Source organism: Heliangelus exortis, chromosome 13 (assembly GCF_036169615.1).
Source record: "Heliangelus exortis chromosome 13, bHelExo1.hap1, whole genome shotgun sequence".
In the NCBI taxonomy this organism is placed as follows: Eukaryota; Metazoa; Chordata; class Aves; order Apodiformes; family Trochilidae; genus Heliangelus; species Heliangelus exortis.
In genome coordinates, this window is record NC_092434.1 from 8,178,444 (window position 1) to 8,203,269 (window position 24,826).

General features: G+C 35.2%; 1 protein-coding gene across 2 annotated transcripts in view; it reads left to right on the plus strand.

Annotated features, from left to right (window-relative positions):
* LOC139802008 (transcription initiation factor TFIID subunit 4-like) overlaps nt 1-24,826 on the plus strand; it is a 131,490-nt gene that overhangs the window by 37,757 nt on the left and 68,907 nt on the right. For both annotated transcript variants that reach the window (XM_071756733.1, XM_071756734.1), the window contains exons 10-12: nt 2,468-2,637; nt 19,552-19,682; nt 20,451-20,576. In XM_071756733.1, coding sequence (XP_071612834.1) covers nt 2,468-2,637; nt 19,552-19,682; nt 20,451-20,576 — 427 coding nt within the window. The remainder of the gene's footprint in view (nt 1-2,467; nt 2,638-19,551; nt 19,683-20,450; nt 20,577-24,826) is intronic.

A 24,826-nucleotide genomic window follows, 5' to 3' on the forward strand; every position in this document is an offset into this window, starting at 1 on the left:
AGTGATGGTCTTTGTAAGTGCCATTGCATTGATTTTGAAAAATTCATTGGAATCCTGGTTTATGCCCAAATTAATAGTTTTTATTTCAGACAATATTTGTCTATTTATAGTGTGGCCACAGATATGTCCTCTAATTAAAAATGGGAATAGCTGAAGTGCTAAGCAGAAGCATGGGGGCTGTATATAGGGAAAGTGTACAAGTGTGCTGCTCAGATAGTGTTTTACCAAGAGCTTTTGATGCCCTGTGCTCAGGTCTCCTTGGCAGCAGTGGTACCCAGACCCCAGAGCAGCAGTGCTGCCTTCACTCCCATGGAGCACACGGAGCAGCCACTGGGAATCCGTTTTGGCTTTTTTTACTTCTAACTGTACGAGCTGGTGGATGATTTGTGGTTTGGTCAGTTTTAGTTTTGTTTTGATATTCTGGGCTCAAGTCTGTTTTCCAGTAGCTTCCACTATTTTTAGGTAGGTTTGAGTTTGTGTTATGATAACTGCCTTTATATTAACTCGGTTTTGCCGTGGGTTCCAAACCTGTGGGATTTGGGCCCTGGGAGTCCTGGGTACATTACTTTGCTTGGTGTTCATTCTTTTTCAGTTGCTGAGGTTTTTAACACTGAAATCTAAATTTTTCCTCTTTTTCAGTTTTAGTTGCTGTGTTGGGTTTTTTTGTGTGTGTGTATGGGGGAGTGTTGTTTGGTGGGGTTTTCTTGTTTTGGTTTGGTTTTTTTGTTGTTGTTTGTTTGTTTTCTGGTTAGAATCTTTGGAACTCATTCAATATTTAAGTCATTGTTAGTTTTTCTGTGTCATGTGGCCAAGTACATTTATAAACTGTGATATTTGGGGGCAATTTACTGGTTGGGCAAGGCCCAAGATCAGTTTGGTCATCTATGACCTATGAATGCATAGGATCCCAGTGTCTTTATGGTGGCCCCTGTGACCCTCCCATGGGTAATGCATGCATACCATGTGAAATGTAAAAATGAAAATCCTTTAGTCTCAACATGAGAACCATCAAGGCAGGAAAACACTTCTGTGAGATTATTCTCAGGAATTTTATTCTAGGAGAAGAAATCAAGTGCTTATCACCCATGGAAAATAATAAAATCTCATTTGTGTAGCAGTTTTCTGACAATCATTGTAAAATATTCCATTTTCTGCCTCAAGAATTCAGTACATTTCTCCAGGGCTATATAAACAAATTCCCTTCTTAACATCTTCCCAGAAAAAGAAACAAAACCACAGAATCTTCCACCGAATTGGCTGCTTGAGTGCAGGTATCAAGGAGGGTATGAGGACAGGAAGGACCTAGATTATGGATTTCTAGATTTCTCTCTTTTTGTTCTCAGACCTTAAATGTAGCTTTTGTTTTTTACTGCAGGCTTTGAACTTTTTACAAGATGACAGAAGGTATTCCAGGTTGCATAGAATGATATCTATAATTAAAAAAAAAAAAAACAACTTTTATATTAAGCTTTTATTTGTTTGCTTTATACAGTAGTAGGAGTCTGGACTTGGATGTATGCAGATCTTTCCCACATATGTGTGTATATGTATATATATATTTTCTGAAAGGCTGTGTAATTGCTTCTAGAATATGCTGAAATTCAGTGTTCATGACAGTAATAGCTCCTAAACAAGAATGTGCTAAAAACAGATGGTTATTTCCACAGTTATGAATCAGACCTCAGAGAGGTAGGAGGTAAAAGATGCTTGGAAGATACAGGTATGGAAACTCAAATTTCTTAGTACTTCTTTGAGCTGTTAGGAAGGGTATTGCAGGGCAAACAGTGGTATAGGAAGTGCTGCTATCATCTTCTCAGTTGCAGCTCATTTTTCTAAAACTAGCTGATATGTTCAGCTGGTGTTTGTATGTTGTCAGAGAAAATATCACAGCAGATTCAAATGATACTTGGTACCCAAACCTGTGAAGCCATCATGGTGAAACCATCTTTCCTGACTATTGCAGAAAGTGCCTTTATGGCTATTTCAATAGGAACATGTGAAACAAGGCAGGATTCCAAATTCAGGCTTTTGTTTTTAATGTCTGTGAGGTATTAGTTTTATCATTTCACTCCTTGTTTTCAGCATAAAGAGAAGAGCCAAATGCTCTGTGTTTAGTGGTGATCGTTGCTTTCAGTTTCCAGACTGTCCTGGTTTCATTGATATCACTGACTCTCAGATGAAAAAAAAAACACCTCTGTCACACCTTCTGTTACAGGCAAATTGTCCTGCTTCTAAAATTTTCTAATGTGATCAGAAAAACATTGTTATTTCAGAATCTAGACTATATATTCTATGCAAGTGGAGACCCTAGTAGTTATGCCTCATGTTGGCCAGCCACCTGTCACCTTGCATGCTGATTGCTTTTGGAGAAGCAGTAAATATTAAAAATGATTATATTACATGCAGAATTATCTTTGGGTTTTGTTGTTTGTTTTTGTTTTGTGTGTTCTTTTTTTTTTCATTATAGAGATGATGATGACATCAATGATGTTGCCTCAATGGCTGGCGTTAATCTTAATGAAGAAAGTGCCCGAATTATGGCTACCAATTCTGACTTGGTTGGAACCCAGATGCAGTCCTGTAAAGATGAACCCTTTCTTGCTGCTATACCTCTACATAAACGCATACTTGAAATGGGTGAGAAACATGTCCTTTTCTTTCAATAGTGTTTCCTTTGGAGTTATGTGATTCTGAGTAACAGAATAAGCTTGACACTTAAGATTGTTTTGTAAGCATTTTATTATATAATATTTTGCATTTCTAAACTTTCAAGGTTTTTGTGATAAAAGTAACTTAGTCATCTCAAATTGAAAAAAAAGTAGTATACTGGTGCTTTTATACTTCATGCTTTCCCCATATTTTTTATATCCAAGGATCTCAAAGCTCTTTGCCAACATTAATTATTTCTCACAGTCCTCCTTCATGTTTTACACATGAGATTGAAACAGAGAGGTAAAGTAAGTAGTACAGGTCACAGAGGACACCTGTGAATAAGATTTAACAGAATGTTGAAACTATCTGTCAAGATTTTCTTTCCCCATACAAACCAGTTATTTGGTTCTTAACACCTGCATCTATTTAAGTTCATAGTGATTTTCTTACGAATTTTTTTCAGACAGGTGTATTTATTTATCCTGGCAAAAAGGTATATTTATTTATTCTGACATTTGAGAATGGAAGTTAAAAACTTCAGTACAAAAACTTACTATTCAAAATCAGTGATGTTTTAAGGTTAGTAAGTATGCTCAGAATAAATCATGACATAAATCATATATTTCTTTTAGGGCTATGCTTACATAACTTGTAAAATTCTTAGAGATTTAATTCTTGTAATTTTAAAGATAAGACAAATCTTGTTACAAATCAGTACAGTCACATGATGACTTCTGAAATGTTATTTGTGTTTATGTTCATTAAATTAATGGAAGCATTTTCATATTGCACTTGCAGACAAAGTTCTTCATTGACTTATTGTCAAGCTTCACTCTTGTATTTTAATTAGTGACCTTTTGAGTTCTCATTCAGAGAAATTTATTTTGCATATTCTACTTACCATGTCACGATGATGACATGTGATGCAGTCTGGGAAAACATATGTACAACATTTTGTGAGATGGCTTGCCCCCACCTGTCATAGGAAGCCAGCAATGTTTTAATGAAATTCATTTGAGAAGCTGTCATGAGGAGTGCTTACACAGTAATGTGCAGGTGTAAGAAAGCAATGGGAAAACAGACAGAAAACTTTTTAAAATAATGGGAAATCAGTAATGAATTTGCCATACAAGCCTTAATGAACTGTCTTGAGTGTAACAATTGCTGCACAAGATGGAGCTGTAATTACAAGTGTAGGACTTACAGGAATCTGTACATACTTCAAGAGCCACAGAACCCATCATACTATTCATCACTGCCTTTTGGGGTTTGCTTCTTGGAGGAACAAATCCCTATGGCTGTTTTTGAAGCTTTATTGGCTTTGATAATTGAAATAGAACTTCCAAAGCTTTTAAAAGCAGCTGCAGGGATTTACTTCTCAAAAGCAGTGAATCCAAAAGAGTGGCCACTCCTAGTTATCTCCTGCAGCCACTTTTAGAGCTTCATTTGGCTTTACATAAAGACTTTTATAGTTTTGAAAGTGGCTGTGGGGTTCACTAGTGGCTACTATCTGGGATCTATGGCTCTTGAGGCGAAAATTCCGTCAGCTGATTTTGAAGTTTTAGAAGCTTGGTTTTCACTGTGTGTGGTCAGATTTGTTGATTGCATAGGACCACACACAAATTTAGTAGTTTGTGCTACTGGGCACTTAAAATAAGGACATTGTAAGGTCATGACAAAGCTCAGACTTGCCATATGTTGCCATGCCTTGACACACCAGGACTAAGCAAAGGAGGCTGTGACCTTCTCAAGCATGTTAGGGAAAAAAGAAGTATGCTATATGAGTCCTCATTCTTCTGTTTTCATTATGCCTGTTGACAAATGAGATAAAATACATTGTTTCTTCTTACCTGAATATGACTTAAACGAACCTTATTTCCTACCTTCAAGTCTATTAATATTTAATGATTGCTTTAGTTTTAGGGCATGTTTTTAATGTTTTAGTAAAAGAGAGGTTTGTGGTATGTACAGTATTAGGAAACAGCTCTTCTCTCTTTTCTCAGAAACTAGATCTTTCAAGTTTTCTCTAATATTAATCTCCTTCTCTTTTCTGAGCAAGAACTCTGTCGAGCAACTCAGTAGTGTTCCCCAAAGGCTGTTTCAGAGATTGTGCTTCCATTCACCAGAGTCAGAATATAAACTGCTAAAGTGAGAGCAGATGCTATTCAATCTTTGGCAGTAACCAGCAGCCAAATGCCTTAAAGTTATAGTGAAAGAGATTTCTTAATATATTGTATGTTCTTATCTCTGCTATAACTTGGCAGTGGTATCATCCAAAGTTTATTTTAAATCTAAATGACTCATATTATTATTGATCCTTTTAAATGGAAGAAGTAACTGAAAGATAATTCGTGCAGAGATATTAACTCACTTCCCACACGCTTCCTTATCCAGTTTTGTATCTAGTCATCTTTGGCTGGTAACCACTGACATTTGTTCATGTAGGAAGACAGGGCTCAGAACGTTTCCACTTCTTCTTTTAGGAAAAAATCAAGAGTGGAAATTTCTTAGCAGATAATGTTTTTCTTTTGCTATTCAATTCAGGTTTGTAAAACTTCTAATCCTGATCTTCCTACATGACAGCAGGGCACAATGAATCATATGCAAAGACTTGTAGGGCTTATGTTTCTCTTTTTTGGGAAGCTGAGAGGCAGAGGTCCATGTTCTTCATGTATGTGCATGCTGATGTGCATACAAACGCTTAAAACTTTCTAGGTCCTAAACTTTATTAGTAAAACAGGTAGTATTTTTTTAAAGGATCAGATAAACCAACGAGACCCTAAGAAATTAATAATGCTGAAAAAGCCTAGCTTTTTCATGTGGTTTTATGGGGAAGAAACAAGAAAAATAACCTTAATATGTGATTGTTTCAGTGTTACTCATTCATAAGATATTTCTGGGTGGGTAAAAAAAGCTGCGTTAGTTAGGTTTTAGAAGATAGTTTTTGACATTCTGAGTTTACACCATTTACCAAAAGGGGCAACACTTTAATGAATAAACCAGTATGAGTTGGCAGGTTGTTTTAAGCATGAGTTTTCTCTGGTTTGTATTCATCCTGTGAAAACAGAAACTCCGTGACTCAGGAATTACTTTGCTGCAGCATGGTTTCTGAGAACTGATAAGAATTAGGCTGCAGTATATCTTTAAAATTGGTGAGAACTGGCAGGATGTAGTGAAGATTGGGATAAAAGGTGACTTCTTATATATTGCCCGATAAGCAAATCCATGGAAAAGGGAATGAATATGTTGTGTAATTTCCTGAGAAGTCTTTTGACTGAGAGTTGGTGGTCTCTAGAGCCTCCACTGGCAGTTCCATAAAACTTTGCTCTATATACATTTTCTGGTCAACAGAGCATTATATCCTCACAAATTTATAATCTGTGGTAGCTTGTTAATTTTGTTTTAATTCTAATAGTTTTCTTCTATGATCAGATGATGCTATTTTGCTTTTATTTGGCTATCCCTAAAATGTCACAACTTGTGGAGAATCTGAACTATAATTAACTGTCTTAATGCAATAATAATGAAACAAAAATCTGGCATATTGCATTCTCCGGCTTAGATTGTTTCTTTCTCTCTTTGCTTTCAGTGTTCTTCTCCCAGTTTTTCTGCTTCATTTTTTATTGTTACAGACCACTGTCTGAATAGAATTATTACCAATGTAACATAAAAAATGTTTGGCCATCTTGAATACATTTTAACTTTACATCTTCTATTTCTTAAAGTAATTTCACTTAAATGTGGGTGGTTAACATGTATTGGAGATTCATAGGTAATATTTTTATTTTGCATTAATTAAGAAGAAATTTTATTTCCTAATCTGCATTAGGAAATCAAATTTTCTATAGCATGATTTTGTGAAATACTGTATTTATGTCTGTTATCTAGCATTGTTATTTCCTTTGGAAAAACTAAATTACACTGACAACATGGCATATACCTGCAGCATTTCCTATCAAAAAATTAGTACTGGATTCTCTTGCTTCATCCAAATAGATTTTTTTTAAGCTAGAACACAAATAGTGATGCGGGCCAATTATTATGAAGCTTGAAAATGGGCTAATGAATCTGAATTGTCCTAGTCCAGTATTTAAAAGGTTCGCAGTCTTCCTTAGCTTCCAAATGTTTTGGCTTGATAGATTTAAGCCATTGCCTGTCAGTGTAACAGTTGTAGGGTTAGGCTCAACATAATTATAGATTTAGCTTTTTGTTACTTTACATGTAATGTGTTTTTTAATTCTGTCTGATAAAATATTGATCATTGTTCTGCTTTGATTTTCTGTCACACTTGAATTGCATGTCTGCTGTAAGTGTTATGTTAAAAATGTTATAAACATAAGGAAATACCTTCTCTGTGCTTTCTGTATTCTGGAGTATATTGAAGTAACTGTGTGGCATCAGAGTGGCAGCCCAGCTGTATGCATATGTACATATTTTAAATAAATAATTTGAGTACTCTAAAGGGCATTTAATATTGCAAAACCATCTGAAAACTGATTGGGATATCTTTTGTGGAACCAGGCCAGTAGATTACAGAGCCTCTATTTAAAGCATTTCTTACTAGCTTAATAAGAGACATTCTGTCATCCTCGTTTCATCTGTTTGTTTGTCAACAGTTGTATTCATGTTTGAATGAGATGAAACTGTATTACTGATGATTGCTCTTTCATATACAGAGCAGTTCTAACATAAAAGTATACTTATTTCTCTGGTTGGTTTACTTTAGAGGGTTTTTATAGCTGCTTCAATTACAGTTGTTCTGGGTTCTGAAATTCTAAGCTATCAGATTGCCTGTGAACATAATTTTTGGTTTTCCCTGCACTTTTTGTTGATGTGATTTAGTTGTTTTTTATTGTTGACTTTTAACTTTTTATTCCGGAATTGATCTATCTTCAAACTGAAATATTCTTTTAATACCAGTTTTCCCACCAGCACCTTTGTGTCAGGATGGCCTCCTTAAATACCTGTGGACATAACTCTTGATTGTGTTTAGAGATAGTTGTAACATGTACTTGTTCTTAAGGACATAATTTTGAAGATCTCCTAAGGACATGCTTAGTCCACTGGAACTGTACCTACAGTGCTGTATTCTGTGACTCTTAAGTTGCTTTTTTCAGAAAAAAACGTCACGTTAGGTATTGCATGATCCAAATTGCAAGTAATTGTGCATACCAAATATGTTGGCTTTTCTCTTATTCCTATAAACTTCAGTATGTCACCTGCAGGGATGTGGCAAGTGTGGAGATGTACTTACATTCTGATATCTCAAATAGTGCTGTAACCTAGTTCAGAGTTAGGGGTTTTTTTTATTAGTGTAAACCAAGCAATTTTATAGAAATTTTATTTTGATTAGGTGTGCACTGTTCCCAGTCTTATTGCCAATGTCCATAGTTGTAATAAGTCAGTTTCTTATGTTGAGTTTGAAGTTTATTGTACATGTTCAACAGAGAATCTGTTTTTCTATTCCAACTTAATCCATTGGTAATGTTACAGTATTCTAAGACTAATTATATATTATTTGCATCCATTATTTCCCTTTAAAAAGGTGGGAATACCTTCCCATCCTAGTATAAGCAGCAGTGTTGCCAAATAAACATAACCAGTAAGTATTTCAGCAGAAAGTTAAACTGTATTGTTGTTCTTTCTTTAATAGGTCCATGATTAGACTTCCTGTTTTACAAGATGTCCCAACATGTGTTGGAATGGTAACTTCAGTACCACCTGAGAGCTTGGAGTCTGCCTTTCTGTGAAAGGTAGGGCAGGTTCTGTTCAATATTTTTTGTGTATTTCTAAGGTTTTCTTTTTATTAATCTTACTGGTTCTGCAGCACTACAGAATCTGAGTTAGCTTTTAGCAGTTTCACCTTTAAGTGCCAGAACTGATGTTTCATCAAACAGTAATGACTTAAAATGAATGTAGATGGGTTCAAACTATGTTCATGGAGAAAATGAAGCTGTTTCTTCAGGAGTTATTTTCAAAGGTTGTCCTCCAATTGAACAAGGAGCACGACCATGCTACTTGCTCACAGAAATATTTGGAGAATTCAGGTTTTGTTTTCACACTATACCTTGCTTCTGTTTTATGAATGTAGTTTAAGAGCTTTCTTTAAACAGTCCTGCTATTTCTGAAATACTCTTGTAGTTCTGGCCTTTAGGGCCTACCAGAATGTGTTGCCCAGCTTCAGAATAAGTTTGTATCTGGGAACTGAATGACTTAAATTTCCTGGTCTCTGCAGAAGAGGGCAAAATTAAGATCATCATTCTGTGGAGATGCATTCTCTACCAGATTCATTTATGAAGTCCATCTCATAAAGAAATTTCTGGTAATAAATATTGGATGTAAAATAAGAACAATAAAAAGAAAACCTTAGAGAACCATTCAATATTGCAATAAAGCTGACTTACGTTATCCCTGTAGGCAAACTCCATGCTCTAGAGGTGGTACTAATGTCCTCAACTGTCAACACATGCTGGAACATCTTTGTGGAGGAGGAAGTCATTGATCAGTGAGCAGCATCTTCAAGGATCATTTAAGGGGAAAAAAGTAAAAGGTAATACTTTCTAAAATATGTTGAAATTATTGATCATTATGTTTATTTGGCAATCCTGCTGCTCATACTAAGGTTATAATGTTTTAATTTTTTAATTCCTTAAAAACCTCGTAAATTCTCTTTAGTCTTTCCTTCTCCCATGAGTTTGAATTGCATTTGTTAGCTTTCTTCATGTTGCTGAGTCTGTGGCATACAAAGTCTAGAATCTACTATAAATCATAGGCAACTTGATGGGGTTTTTTCAGTGCTTATAATATGGAGAATGTTAGTTTGTGGTTTAATCAGTTTTGCAGTGTCTGGTATTAAGTAAAATTTCTTAGAGCAAAATGCTGCAAAGTGTTGAGCCGGTACAAAGACATTCTACTCATAATTAAAAGGTATTTCTTTTCAAGAAACACTGTATGTTGTGTCAGATGAGGTACTATCATCTATTCTTGCACAGAAATGTAGAAGTGTGACTTTAATACCAGCTATCATAAACTACAGCTATTTTGACAAAATCAAATTACTGTGATGGATCTGTCTAAAAAGTGTAGTGGTAGAGGATCTTGGTGATGCACAGATTTGATATTAATGAAAGTGGTATGGTGTCCTGATCTTGACCTCTAATCATGAACATACACAGATGGAGGCACTGACATTTTGAAATTCAGGTTATGGTCTTTGGTCTATCTTTCTGGTATCCTTTACAAGTTTCTGTGTTCTTTGTGCATATCCTTTCCAGCTGACATGCCCTTCCTGCCTTCTTAAGGTGAGCTTGTCTGCCTGGCGTCAGTCTCAAAGTGGATAACTCTGGTACCTGTTCAGACATGTAACTATCAAGACTTTTTGTCACTAACAAGACTTTTTTAGTGCCAAAGAGATGATTTCTCCAGGAAAAAAAAATCGCACAAATGTTTGCGTTGTTTCCACAAGTTGCTTTGAAAGAACAGATGCATATAGGCAAATTCTTTTACTTGGTATTTCTTTTTATCGTTGTGTGGCTTTGATTGAGAGTGTGTTCTGTCACTGTGAGGACTGTATTACAAGATGCTGACATCTGTGCCTCTGTATGTGTTTGTCATCGCTTCCATTTTTAGAACAGTTCTTTTCCATCACTATCTCACCTGACATACTCTCATAATCTTATACTTTTTGTAAATAAGCTTGAGATCCTGTAATGGTTTAATATCTTTTGATCTGGGCCTTAGTTCAATAAACACATTCTTCTAGCCAGGTAGGGGATAAATAACTACATAACAACATGTCTATTGTTTTCTTAAGGACTCCTGTTGGTCTCTTTGCCATATTAGTTCTTATCTGGTCCTTCCCACAACCTCTTGATTTGACTCTGTACAGAGTGCAAAACACCAAAGTGCATTCAGGCATGTACTGTTATTTATAGAAAGAGTGGACATATTTTGCAGTTCTTTACGGTCACTCTGTGTTTATTCTTGTATGTTCCCAAATGTCTTTGGACATACTTATTATCTTGTATTTATGTTTTGAGAAAAAGGTGATTAAAAAAAAACCAAACAAACAACCAAACCAACCAACCATTACCAAACCTTGTAATCTGTATATTCTCATTTGACTTGTTGAGACCTGCATATGTTTTAGTTCCCATCTCCTCCTTTGTCCTTTACAATTTCCTCACACTGTTGTCACTGCCGCACAAGTTACTGAGGTCATAGTGACTCCATTTTAAAAATAACTTCATTTCCTCTCTTTTCTTAGGTTGTACACATGAAATTGCTCAGAAGTATCTTAGAGGAATTATGAAAAGAGAAGGAATTAAGCATACAAATTTAAGGATAACATATTTCTTTAACACACTGAAATTTTATTTCTTCTAAAAATTAATCAGGCAATATCGTTTAGTTACAGAAAAAAATCCCAGCTTATCTTCCTTCAGAGATTACTTTCTTTCTGTCCTCTCTGATCAAGCTGTAAGGCTTCCTTGTCCTCTGAATACCAAGTACTCTCTTCTCCTAGATGCAGTACTTACATGTTCATGCTTCCATGATTTGTTGCAACTCCATTTGCCAAAACTCCACATACCTGTGCATGGTGTTGTTGGGTGACTAACTTGGTTCTGTTAGAGACAAACCACTAAGGATAATAAAAATTCTCTTTAGGGATGATTAATAGCTACCTTTCAGCTGTTTAATTATGTAGCTTAGAGAGACAGAATTTGGGGAACTGGATTGTCTGGTTATATATATTTTAGGCCAGACTTCTCAAATTAGTTCATTCTTTTTGCCAGAAAATATGAATTATATGTGGGTTTCAAGACATACCCATGTGGTTGGGAATTCTTAGAGGAATGAAGGCTTTATTTTGTCATTCTTGCATGACTTTCATCAAAGAACACTCATTTTTTTTATTGTGGGGTTAAGTAGGATTCTTGAAAAATTATTCTTCTACTTGATGAATTTTTGTCCTGTCCCAAATCCCAACAATTTGCGTAAGAGTGCGGAAATAATCAGCACAGAAAATAGGATCAGACATTTTGTGTTTGGTTACACATAGATTTTACATGGATTTCTCTGACTCTCTTATGTTAAAATAATTATACCAATGTGGCTCCCTAGAATTGAGCTATTTTTCTATTTGGGGTTTTGTTTTGTTTTCTTTGCAAGGATTAGGGATATCAAATGAAATTAGAAGGTAAAAGGTCAAAACAAGCAAAAAAGACTATTTCTAAGATGTTTTATGCAAGATGGGTAGTTAAGCTGTGGTGCTTTTTATTTTCAGGATGTTGCAGGTTCAAAAAATTACTTGACAAAGTAATGGGATAAAAATTCCATCCTGACCATACAAGAAAGAAAGATGGGATCCTGTAATTTAGGATGGTCCTAGGCTCTTTATTTTCATATAGCTATCACTCTGCATTGTTTTTTTAACAATCTAGCAGCATCTCACACTACTGCTGTTAGAGAAAGTGTGCTGGACTGTGTTGCCCAGTATAGATTTTCTTAATATTTTATACAATTATATAAAAACAGAGCTATTTATTGTAGTATGGTTTCTACCCAATAAGTTAGATACATTATAATACTTCAGACAAGCTATATGAGTGATTTTGTACCAGTGCCTTCACATCATAGAACTTAAGAGTCTCTGAATCACTGATAAAATAATTTGTTTGGCATTTACTTCGGAGAGAGCGAGAGGATGAGAGAATATTAAAGTTTGTGTAACATTTATTCAGAATTTTATTCCTTTAGATAACATTACAATTGTACAGGTGGTTATTTTTTTTCTGATATGTCTTGCACTGAAAATGTCTATGTACTTTGAGGATTTTAATCTGTACATTTGTAATGTATCAATTTATTTTTTTTAAGTAACTGATGTTTTACCAGTTTCTTAATTTCCCAAAATGCTTCCTGGGTGATCATCTCAAGGTGGGTAGTTCTGAAGAAGTATAGAAAAAAAACTACATCAGTAAGTCTCAAGGTCTTAAGAAGACTGTCCACTTTTATCCAGAAGCCAGCTCATGAGATAATTTTCACCCTATGAGAGCGGAATGTTCTTTAACAATCAAGCTTATTAAGTAATTAATGTAGTCTCTTCCGCTATTTTGTAAATAACAATTACATGGTGATAAAAAGTCATTCTCTTTAACAAAGTGAATTTATTGCATATGAAGGTGAACTGGAAGTATAGTGTTGAACAGTATCAGATACTGGTTTACAAAATCTTTCCCATTCCAGTTCAGGGCAGCTTTGGAGCTGTGGAATGCATCTTGGCCATCTGCCCTGCACAGAGGGGTGCTGGTTTGTACCTGCTAGAGGGAATTGTTTACCAAATCTCAAAGCACTTGGCACTGATTCTGTACAGTTTGGCAGGAAACACTCCCTAGCCCATGGCTTCCCTAAACATATTCTAGGTTATAGGTTCCTCAGAGGTGCTGGCACAACCGACTTCATTTGGGTTGGATGTTTTTCTGAAGGTTCTGACTAACGTTTTTTGGTTTCTCCTTTCTTCATCCTGTCTTCCAGCAGCAGACAAGCTTAACAGCAGAAGTAAACTTTTATTAAATTATTAACGTATTTAGTAAGTAAGGCTTAAAGTGAAGCTCTTATTAAAGGACTGAAAATGGAAAATTACAGCTAAAACTATCATACTGGTTCTTTTGCCTGGGATCACTAGGTTATCTTGTACCCCTAGGAATCTCTTATCCCCATAATCAGAGCCTGTGATTTCTTGTTGCTGTTTAACAAACTTTTCTTTCAGTTTTGATTCTTCAAGTCTGTCTGGAGTTCTGGTAGCTCCCCACCCTGCCCAGTCAACATAACCTCAGGGTATCTGGTACCCAGACAACCTCCTCAGATTTTTCCTTTGTTGTGTTCCGTGCCCCATTCTCTACCCTTAATATTTGAAGTTGGATTTTTTTCCTGTGGTAGCAATATGAATGCAGTGTTGATGGATTATTTGTAGGCCAAGAACACTGCTGTGTGGGAGATGTACCCTGCTCTGAAGTCCCACCCAATTAGGTTTGGACAAATAAGTTCAGTAATTGCCATTTATGGCTCCTCAGGATGCCAAGGGCCATTAGTACATTTGAGTCGTTTCCCCTTTGTGTTTAGCCAGCCTTATAGTTAAATGCTTTTGCTCAGTTTGGAATTATTAATGTAATACTATTAGCAAAGCACCTGTTGTTTTCTGTTGATTTCATTACCTGCTTGTGTAGAGATGGCAAATTTGTGTGTCTTAGGCCATACAAGTACTGCTTGGCTGGTTTTAGAACTGCTCTGACCTTTTCCCCCGTTTTTCTGAGCTGTCGGTCTCCAAAAGTTCCTGTATAGTGCAACCCTTGAACAGGGACTGAATGTTGTATTACATCACGTGTAATTTTAGAGATGAAGATGTTTCAAATGTTTTACTTCTTATATATACAGCAGAACTACAAAATCACCATATTATATACTATTCAAATTGGGGAATGGAATTTATTAAAGAATTGTGTAGATTAGATGGTTGCAGAAATCAAATGATAGTTTTCCAATACCCTGCTTTTCCTGATGGGAAGGATGTGAAACTGTGGTGGTTCACAAAAAGGGACAAAAGAGGAAGGAGGCTTGAACCTACAAATGTAGATGTAGTCCAAGGTACAGCCTAGTACTTACTGGGCTGTGGAGATGAGGCAGGGGGGTAGATAGGACCAGATGCCTCATTGATGCACTATTCTAGATCTGATGCTGTTGAATGAGGAGTCAAATATTTGAACAAATAATGCCCCAGACTCAAGAGGGATGAATGTCTGTTATTTGTTGCCATCTTGTATGCAAGGCAGATAGTAACAGCAGAAGATGCCTGGACCTAAGAAGTCTGGTTCCAGTTTCCTCTTGGACGTACAGAGGAAGTTGCTCCTGGTTTTAAGATTATAGCAGAAGGTGCTTTCTGCAGGTCTGGCTGACCTCTGACTAGGGCAAATAGACATTATTTATGCACTCTCCCAATGTTTCTGTTGAAGGACAAGGCAATTTTATGCTCTAAATACATGCTTTTTAACTGTTTCAAACCAGTTCTTCAAGGTCTTCCTGTTTTAAGTGTAAACATAAAGATGTTTTATACAGGCATTCAATAATTTATCAGCTCAATAATCAGAGTCAGACCTAATGTTTTACAAATAATTTTTTTTATCTTTGATCTCAGTCCTGTCAGTCCTCTTAAAGTATAAATTATTAAAGTAACTTTTTGATTCTTTGAAAGCCTATCTGCAAAGATCGTATTTTTCTTCTTCTTCTCAGATAGGGCAGTACTCTTCTTATGATATGTTTCAGTTTGTTTGATCAATAAAATATAATTAAACTTTTAAGGTGCAGCAAAGACAGTACCTTTCAGATAGCTAAGCAAATGATAGCTCTCATCAGAATTTTCACTTCTTGGGACCTGAAAATTTTCAATGACAAGTTTTAGGTGCTTTTATGTTTGTAAAAAACAATCTTGTGCTAGTGACACATGTGCCAATATCAGAAAAATATTGCTGAATGCTTTTTCCCTTCAATTTTTGGAACTTTTGCACAAGTTCTGACTTTATAGAGACTCTTGCAATGTCTCAAACCTTTAAATAGAATATAACTCATTTGTAAACAGAAATACTCTTAACACACTTCCTCTCTTAAGCTGTAAATCTTTCTTAAAAAGTGATTGAACCATATTTCTCTTAAAGTTTCCAAGCATGTAATTAGGAATTAACATGTAGGCAGACTATTGTCTTGTTCTGTAAGTGCCTGGCAGATTAGAAACTTGCTTACTTGAAGTGTATTAATTTATTGTCCCTCATATTTTTTGTATAGGGTTGTGTGACTCAACTGACTGCTGTAGTAGCAATTGATGCATCAGATTGTGTTGAAACTGAGTCCAGCCATAAATAATTAAAGTGTTGATGTAATCCATCATTAATTCCTGATGGACTTGTCCAGTTCTGGTGTAGTACAGATCTGGCAAGAACACTTGAATGAAGAACGTGACCACAGTTACGTTTTTTAAAATATAAAAGCCCAAATTCTAGTGAAGAGATTGTCTAAAATTACATCTTGGAGCATTGCTTTGCTCCAACTCCATTTTTGTTGTTATCCTTGATGGTGTTTTTATTGTAGCTCTGGGAAAAGTTCTGAATTACTTTATTAAAGTAATTTTAAAGATGTGGAGCATATATTTATTATAAAAAATGTCTAACTTTAACAAATGCATTATTGACAGGCAAGGAACTTTTTTTCAAATTATACATTTCTTGTTTTTTTATTTTTAAGTGTCTTGCACCTTATTGATTTAAATGCAGAATTTTGGTCACAAAACTACAAAGTTAAGGTGGCCTCATTATCAAATTATTAATTTATCAAATTAAGATCATCAGATAAAGATGATCAGATGTCTGCTTTCTGTTTCAGCAGAAACAAGTTCAACTTCCTTTAAATGAGAGACAGATTATAGCAGTCTGTTGAAGGAAATAAGTTCATTTATTTGTTTAATTTTCATTTTCTTTGGGTTTGTCATAAGTCTATATATTGTGCTATAGTATTGCAATGATCAGGTGGCACAATTAAGACCTGAGTCTAGAATACTGGGACCTAAATAAAAATATCTGTTCATGAAGCCACTGTCCAGTGAGTTGGTTAGAAAGATGAATAGTATATTGGAAAGGGATTAATAGAAAGCATCTGTCATTCATTAAATGGGTAGCAGAGCTTTAAACTGTGAAAAAGATATTTCTGTTTGGTGATCCAATTAAGTATGTATAGTGTTTTAAAAATATGTGTGTGTATACATAATTATATAGATATAAAAATATATGTGTATATATGCATATTTCTTAAAACTTTAAGTTATATTTCTTAAATCATTGTCATCAGTCTAGGGAATCTTGCAAAGGGAAGAGAAGCCTTTCTGTATTAAAACTGGGAAAAACAATTATGCAAACTAGAAGAATATCTCAGGAATTTCCTATTTAGAGATCAACATTATTTTCCATTGATTGCAGGCATAATTCCTTTATAGTTTGTATAAATGAAAGTGGATGAAACTCCGGAGTAGATGTAGCAGTGAAGAAGAAAAATGCTAACACCTTAATATAGAAACATGCAAATTAAAAGTTTCCAGCCCTTTGTATTGATTCAGTTTCTACTTGGCTTTTCTCTGAGTAAGCAATGAATCAGAACTTTTCCCAGGATCAGTAAAGTATTACTGTTTATAGAAGTATAACTAGGCCAGCACTTCTAAGTGTAGATGAGATTGTTGCTTTCAGGAGCACATTGGTAATTTTCCCATCCTTGCCACAAACACAATCCAAGGATTGAAGTCATGTGCCAAATCTTCATGTAGCATACAGCTTTGGAAGGCACCCTGCTTCTGACATTCTATGCTAACAGGATTTTGACTCATATAATTTAGAGCAGGGAAGCTGTGATGTTGCTTCCACACATGATGAATGTGGCTTTTGACAAGTTGACTTTTAAAAAATGTATCTATTTGTCTTTTTAGAGTCTAGTTTCTTGACACTAATTCATTTTTTGGGAAATTTGTTTTGTATTCTTTCTTCCTAAGCCTGTTTTCCAAAGAAATCCGAAAAATTATTATTTTTACAATTACTCATTTGTACCCTTAGCTGGAATACTCAGCAGAATTTTTCATCTCAAACCTCTTTCCTTGATACTAGTTAATTAAATATCTCTTCTTTCTTACATTTTTTCTCTTGAACTAAGGGGTTTTGATCGATAGCTTTGCTTACACACATTTGCATAATAAAACAGTGCATGTTCAAATACTTCTTGATATTGCAAGTCTGACTTGCACAAGTAGCTCTGACCAGTATGAATAGTCCTGCTGACTTCAAGGACTTAATTTACATGAGTAATAATTTCAGCTTTGGGATCTTAATGGCTGTGTCTGCTTTCCGTTTTATATTCAGCTTTCAGCAACTTAGCAGAGTTCAATCTCTATTACAGAGGACAAATTTGGCACCCAGGAAGCTATAATTTTTATTTATTTATTTATTGTCACAGAGCAAAAATCAGTTAAAAAGCATATGTGTGTGTTGCTAAAATCCTTAAGGTAACACCGTACATTACAGAGTCAGTGATGGCTTAAGTTAGTTTAAAAGATAAAGGCTTCAAAGAATCATTTAAAAAAATAATATCAGAAATATGTGACATAGAGGATTCAGCCCAGGGAAACGTGGGAACGGACTGTCGTGATGTAATAAAATATACATTGAAATAGACACTGTGGATAAAACCAAAGCAACAACAGCAAAACTCCACAACGGAAGAGGCAGAGACAAGGAGGGCTGTGGGAGATGTTGGTGTTTTCCCGCCCATTCCCACCTGGGGCTGTGTCCCTTGTGTCCCTTGTGTCCCTTGTGTCCCTTGTGTCCCTTGTGTCCCTTGTGTCCCTTGTGTCCCTTGTGTCCCTTGTGTCCCTTGTGTCCCTTGTGTCCCTTGTGTCCCCTCTTTCCCGCCCTCCCCGGCGCGCGGGGCTGCCGCAGCGCCCCCTGCCGGCGGCGGGCCGGCCCGCGCGCGCCGTGATTGACCGTCCCCATCCCGGCCCTGACAGGAGCCCAGGGTGATGCTGAACGCTGCCAGTTCGCCTCAGATCACATCATTAAAATAACAGACGTGCACATCCATGTAAGGCCGCTGCTCACTTGTTCGTCTTCATTTTTTCGACGTGTGATGGTTTCTTGCTCTAGAATTTGGCCAGGAAAAGATAGGAATGCCTCACAAAAGGAGCTCGCTCGCTCGTAAGCCTCTCAGGTTTGTGTTTGCTCAGGGCCCCCTCCCACTAATGAAGATGACTTTTGTAATTAGCCGGTCAGGAAGCACTTCTCAAAACCTTCTCCAACAAATTCCCCGTAGTGTTTTGCCGGCCCATTGGTGTCTCATGAACATGTGTGTCCACAAACATTTGGAAAAGTCCGTGGAAAACTGATTCAGGGTAATCAGAGTGTTGACTCTTTCATAGAGGCTCAAATCCAATAATGAACACAAAATGCAATTGCTGATTTTTTAAATATATAAGGTAAATATATCTGTTTTCTAGCCAAAAAACCTGTCCAACTGGGACTACTCATATGTGTGTGCCTTTTTAGCTTAAATTACTATGTGTATATCTACAAATTTATATCCTGTACATTATAATTTTTTTGATGAATTTAGAAATTCTTAAGTGCTACACGAGTTCTTGTTTCTGTAGCTCAGGTGTTTTTTTAATACATCAACACATTAGGCTGTAGAGTGTTTACTATTTGTATAAACTCTGCTCAAAGTATCAAATGTCCAAGAGCTACAAATATACATTTTAGTAGTGTTTGTGGGACAGCTGATGTTTTTAAATAACTTTTGCTAATATGGCTTTGTGTTTAAATTCAGTTAATAGGATTTTCTATTTCTAAAGAAATTTTACTGTCATTAGTATGCCAATATTCTAGACTTAAGTATGCAACAATATGCTTTGGGCTGCAGCCTCATCTCATTGACACTGAAATTAATCTGCACTAATGCTCCTGAAAATAAGGGAGTTGCTTTTTATGGTGTAGAACAAATAAGAACTCAGATTGTGTCATACTCTCTTATGCTTTCTTTTAATATGATAGAATAAAATCTAGTGAAGTTCTTAAATGCTTTCTAAGTGGTAAAAAAAAAAAAAAAAAAAACACACCTCTGATTTCTCTTTCAAACTTTAAAATGTAGTCACACCTCTTTTGAAGGGGTCGTGAATGTATTGCCAAAGCTACATAAATACACTATCATGGATATTTCTGTTGAGGAAAATGAAGTTATGACTTCATGTTCTTTAAATTTGGGGGTGTTTTCGTGGGAGGTAAACTAATTCTGTTTTGTTTTTGGTTTTTTTTGCTTTAGCTAAAAAACTAGGAATTACTGATGTGCCAGCTGAGGTGGTTACTTTTATTTCCCATGCAACACAAAACAGATTAAGAACAGTGATAGAAAAAGTAACAGTGATAACACAGCACCGAATGGAGTCATACAAAGTAAGTGTGCAAAGAAAGGCATTGTATGTTGCAGAATAAATCTTCTTCTCTTGGAGCTGATGGTTATAGTCTACTCTATTGGACTAAAAGTGAAATAATTTTTTTTGGTTCTGTATTATTCATCATCTTCCAGAGTGTTAAATGTTTCCTTCCTTCTCCCTGTGATGGTGTCACTTCACTTAGTCCATGTTAAGCCAAAGATGTATTTAAAATAATACATTAACAGGTTCTTAGAAAAAAAATGTGTTGTTTTTGCTTCAGCTGTAGCATTTTCCTTGTCTTCTATGTATGTCTTGGTTAATGGTTTTCTTTTGTTTCATAACACTGCAGTCAAAAAGGAAAATATTAAGCAGACAAATGAGATGGAAGTAATATGGATAGCTTATTTTTCTGACTGTTGTTCTGAGTGTTGTCATGTGGCTTGTGTCATACATTCTTGCTATCTCTTAGGTACTAGGAAAGCTTGCGTGCTCTTAGTTGTCATAAAGTTCACAGTGTTCACAGTAATTAGAGGCTTATTTTCAACTGATGCAGATAAGTCAATCCTTGTGAGGTTTTTTTTATTTGCTTAGATATTAATTAGATAATCAAAATCAAGCTGCAATATTAACCATAGGCTGACTTAATTTCTCTGAACTTAATCAAGAGATTTTTTTTTTATTGTTAGCACAATAGAAAGATTTTCATGTGTAATACCTGTACTCTTCTTTAAATGCATAGTCTTGGTGAAAATGCATGTTTTTGTAAAACATTGCTCTTATTTTGCAGGATGATGAATGGTATGAACAAGCTACAGATGTCCGATCACAGTTAAAGTTTTTTGAACAGCTGGAGCGTTTAGAAAAGCAAAGGAAAGATGAACAAGAGAGGGAAATCTTGCTAAAGGCTGCCAAGGTATCTGTTTTACTCCATTTTTTTGGTTAACTACTTAATTCATAGTCCTCAAACAACTATTGGATTTCATGAAATCTGTTTCATAAACACATTTTGCTTCTTATAACAAAAAGATAGTGTTGTTGTGACATCACATTTAATTCATTAAGTCATGCTGTCTTATCTGTGATGACTCCAGACCTACCTGACTGCAATGCTCTGGCATTTTCAAGATTGCAGCTCTGTATTTGATGAGTTCTTGGAAATATAGGAGACAATGTCTAACGTTTTCAAAATAACTTGGTGAAATAATTTTCACAATTGTCTTTGAAATTGAATAGATGCCAGGCTTTCTGTCCCATTTGAAAATCATATCCTACACCTCTGGTGTTAAACACAATTCAATAAATTTTAACAGATTTTTTGGAGGCTTTTTTACTTCTTGAGTTTATAGACTTTTCTTTTTTAAAAACAATTTTGTTCTCTTACTTATTTTAATTTAAATACTATGTTTCCCAATTTGTGTTCTAGTCTCCTGTATATAACTGTTCTATTTAGTTGATTCATATATGTCTTCAGTTAACTATCAGTTCTTCTGAATATGTTTCTTTGTTTAATTCCCAAGACAGACATGCAATAGGACAAACTAAAATAATATTGTTTCAAGAGCATACAGGTTTAGATAAACCTCTTGTTTATACCTGTTAATTTAATTATATATACCATATCAAATTGCAAAGAAGTTATCTCAGTTTTAATTGCATTTGCATTTTCATTGAATGATTTATTGTATATTCTGAAAATATTATACAGAGCAACTCAATGCTCGGTTCTTACAGTAAGCCACCTAATTTTGTGCCATTAATGTTCACAAATTGTGAGATTTTAAAAAAAACCTACCCTTACTTATTTTTAGAATTTGGGTCTCTATTTGGCTACTTTAATCTGTCCTATTTTCATTCGTAATTTATAATTTTTCACATTGTTAAATATTCCACAAATTTCCACATAACATATGTGGTCTTTAAATGTTCAGATGAAAACAGATTTGCCATTTTTATTTTTTAATGCTTAGTTTTTAACAATAAAAAAATGCATGTTTATTTTTTCTATCTTGTTTTCTCCAATACATCTGATGAAGCATGTTTACTTTTCTGTGTATCCTGCAGCTTGTTTATTATATTGGTTGGGGCTTTTTTTTCTTTTTAGTGGCAGTTGAGAAAAATACAGTAGCTTGTAGTCTTTTGTTCAAAAACATTTCCCTGACTGCACGAGGCCTCACTCAGGCTGACCTGAGAGGTTGCCTTAGATGACTTCATGTTGTTCTGTCCAACCTCAATTACTTTGATTCAATGTTCATTGGTTTTGGGTTGGTTTTTTGTTGTTATTTTAGTCTTGAATAATATAGACTCCTTTAATGTAAAAATTCAGGGAATATATTACCAGCAAGTCTGATTCCTATAAATTACAGAAAGAGTAAATTAAAGATCTATAGAGCAAAGAAAATATAAGAGAGGTCTCTACTTGATTTGAAGAAATTATGTAATGAAAGTAATTGATGCATAAATCAAATTTATACTCAGAAACTGGTAGAAGACAGCTTGGTATACTAGAAAAATATATGAAGGTATTAAAAAAACCCAAACCCTAACAACAAAGTAGCCATGAAAAAACAATTCTGATTTATCATCACTAATGTTTATGAAGAGAAGTAGAATAGAGGAATGGGTAAGAAAGATTTGTAAATAATAGTAAAAAAAAGTATCAGGTTTGTGGGAGTTTTGTTGTTATTTTGGTTAGTGGGTTGGTTTCTTTCGGGGAAGAAGAGGAAATATTTGACTCTAGTATTCTGATTGATCTGCAGTCCCGGTTTCAGTTGTCACAGTAAGATATGATTGCAGAATTTATTAGCACCCAGGTGGACATAATTTTTCTTCAGGAAATGTTTTTGGGAAAATAGGAGAGAAAATCACATGGAGAGATAAAGAAGAAAAAAAGTTTTCAAAAAATATTTTAAATTTTTTACATCCTGAGAAAAGTCACTATCCAAGTTAAAAATAACTAAAGCTACAGGAGTATCTTTAAAGCAAAATAATAGCATTATTTTGATTGTTAAATGAGACAAAATTACAAAATCTTATGTCCTGTGCCTGAGAAATACTTGAGAAATAGAAACTTGATACCACAAACCTAGAAGAATAATGACTGATGTTTGCATTCCAATGAGATGTTTTGAGGGAAGACAAACTTGAAAGGAAAGGAAAAATCCTAAGATATGCTATGGTAATAATGCAACATACAATTTCATTTTCATTAAAAATATTTGAAAACAGGACTATACTGTTTCAGGGGCTAGCATGATCTCTTGTACCTCAGGGATCGCCTCATTGTCTTCCTCAATGTATGTATGGCCCAAAACATTTCTCTAATTTACTTCCTAGTAATTATTTTTATACCAGGTGTTTTTAAAGACATACTGGTCCCCAACACTGTGAGATCCAGTCACCTCCTGCTTCTGGAGCAGTTTCTGTTTCGAACATCCAGATAACATGATTTGTCAAATAGGGAAACTGTACCAGGAGACACTGCAGCTGCCTCGATGCCATTACTTTTGGGCTGTCTTCCTGATACCTGGGTAGTAGGGTAAAATAAAAGGGGCACAAGGAGAGGCCATCTTGTGTATCAACTCAGATGTAGAGGGCAGCCTCTTTGAAGGAAATATTTGTGAGAGTCAACACTTTGCCCTCGTTTGTTTTCCCAGTAAGAATCCACTGGCTGTTGTTTCCATGGGTGTGCAGAAGCAGAGATCTTTTCAATGTCTTCAGTGACTGGAATAGAAAATTTCAAGAAGAGCTAAGCAAAGTCTTAAGACTATAGAAAGGTCAAAAGCCAGACTAAAATCACTGGAGGAATTTACCTTTACATTTGACATGGTGTGTGTTCTGTAGAATTTCTGGGGGAAAAAAAAAACAAACACAAAAACAAAGAAGAAAAACAACGCAAACAATGAAGCACAGGTCTTGCCGTAGTTAAAGAGGTGTTCTTTGCTGCTTTCACACCTGTTTTCAAAACCTGGAAAATACTAGTTGGGTGTGCCAAATTGAATGAGGTTCTGGTTGTGTACTAATAATGGGAATATTTCTGGCAGCAGGAGGAATTAGAAGTTTTTATAGTTGTCTTTTGTGTGTGTTTTTTGTTGGTTTGGTTTTATTTCCAAAATGTTTTTTTTTAAAGAATGGTGCTTTCTGCAGCAGAGGTACATTTGGGTTCTTGTTTCAGAAAATCAGTAACACTTCTGTGATATAATCTATAGTAAAATGGATCAAGTTAATATTATTTTGAGTTCATCTGCTCAAACTGGCTAAGTGCATGTTTATTTTATTATCAAATTATTTTTGAAAGGTAATTTCCAATATATACATTCTACTAGGCTGTTACTTTGAGTGTTCTGTATTAGTAGCACAAACCTGTCAAGTTTGGGGTCTTCAATAGGAGTACTACAGGAGTAAGATCTAGTCTGTAAAAAGAATAATTACATAAGTAAATGGAAAATTATGTTTAGGGTTGTTTGCAGAGTTAATTAGTATTTATGGATGAGAGTGATTTTTACAGTGCTATAGGCTGGATGGCTTTTTTATTGGAGAGAGGTCATTGAAATTTAGCAGTGCAGATTTCCTTACATACACATCCTGTGATTACTTGAAGGGGCTGCCTCCCTGAGCCAGAGATGAGTTCACTCATCATGCCAATTTAATCCTTTCCCTCTCTTCTGAGACTACAGTGGATGTAATGGAGCTTTATGTGAGATGAAGCACTCTGAACAGGAACTTATATCTCACTTGTGATGAGAGCAAAGAGGGAATTATTGTGTTGAGATTATCTTCTAAATTTTTAGAAATTTCTTACTCCAATTTTAATGATTTTGAAATAAATCTATTTTTTAGACCTGTACTCCTGCATTCCATCTCACTGTGGTCCTAGCTCCGAATAGGGTTTTACCTTCAGCTATGCTGCTTTTAACTTTCACTTTTTATTAACAAAGCTAATGTGAAAGCAAAGTGTTTCATGTTGCCAATTTAATTTCTTTAATTAAAAGTGAAAGTTATAAGCTGGTACAGCCGTGGGTGAAGTTCTAATGTCATCAATGGGGAAAAATAGGTTTAAAATTGAAACTGTTGGCACAGCAGTGCCTCTCAATAGCACAGCACCTGCAGTTGTGACTTTCAACTTTATTTAATGGAAAAAGATGAATTTGAAGCATTAAAGACTCC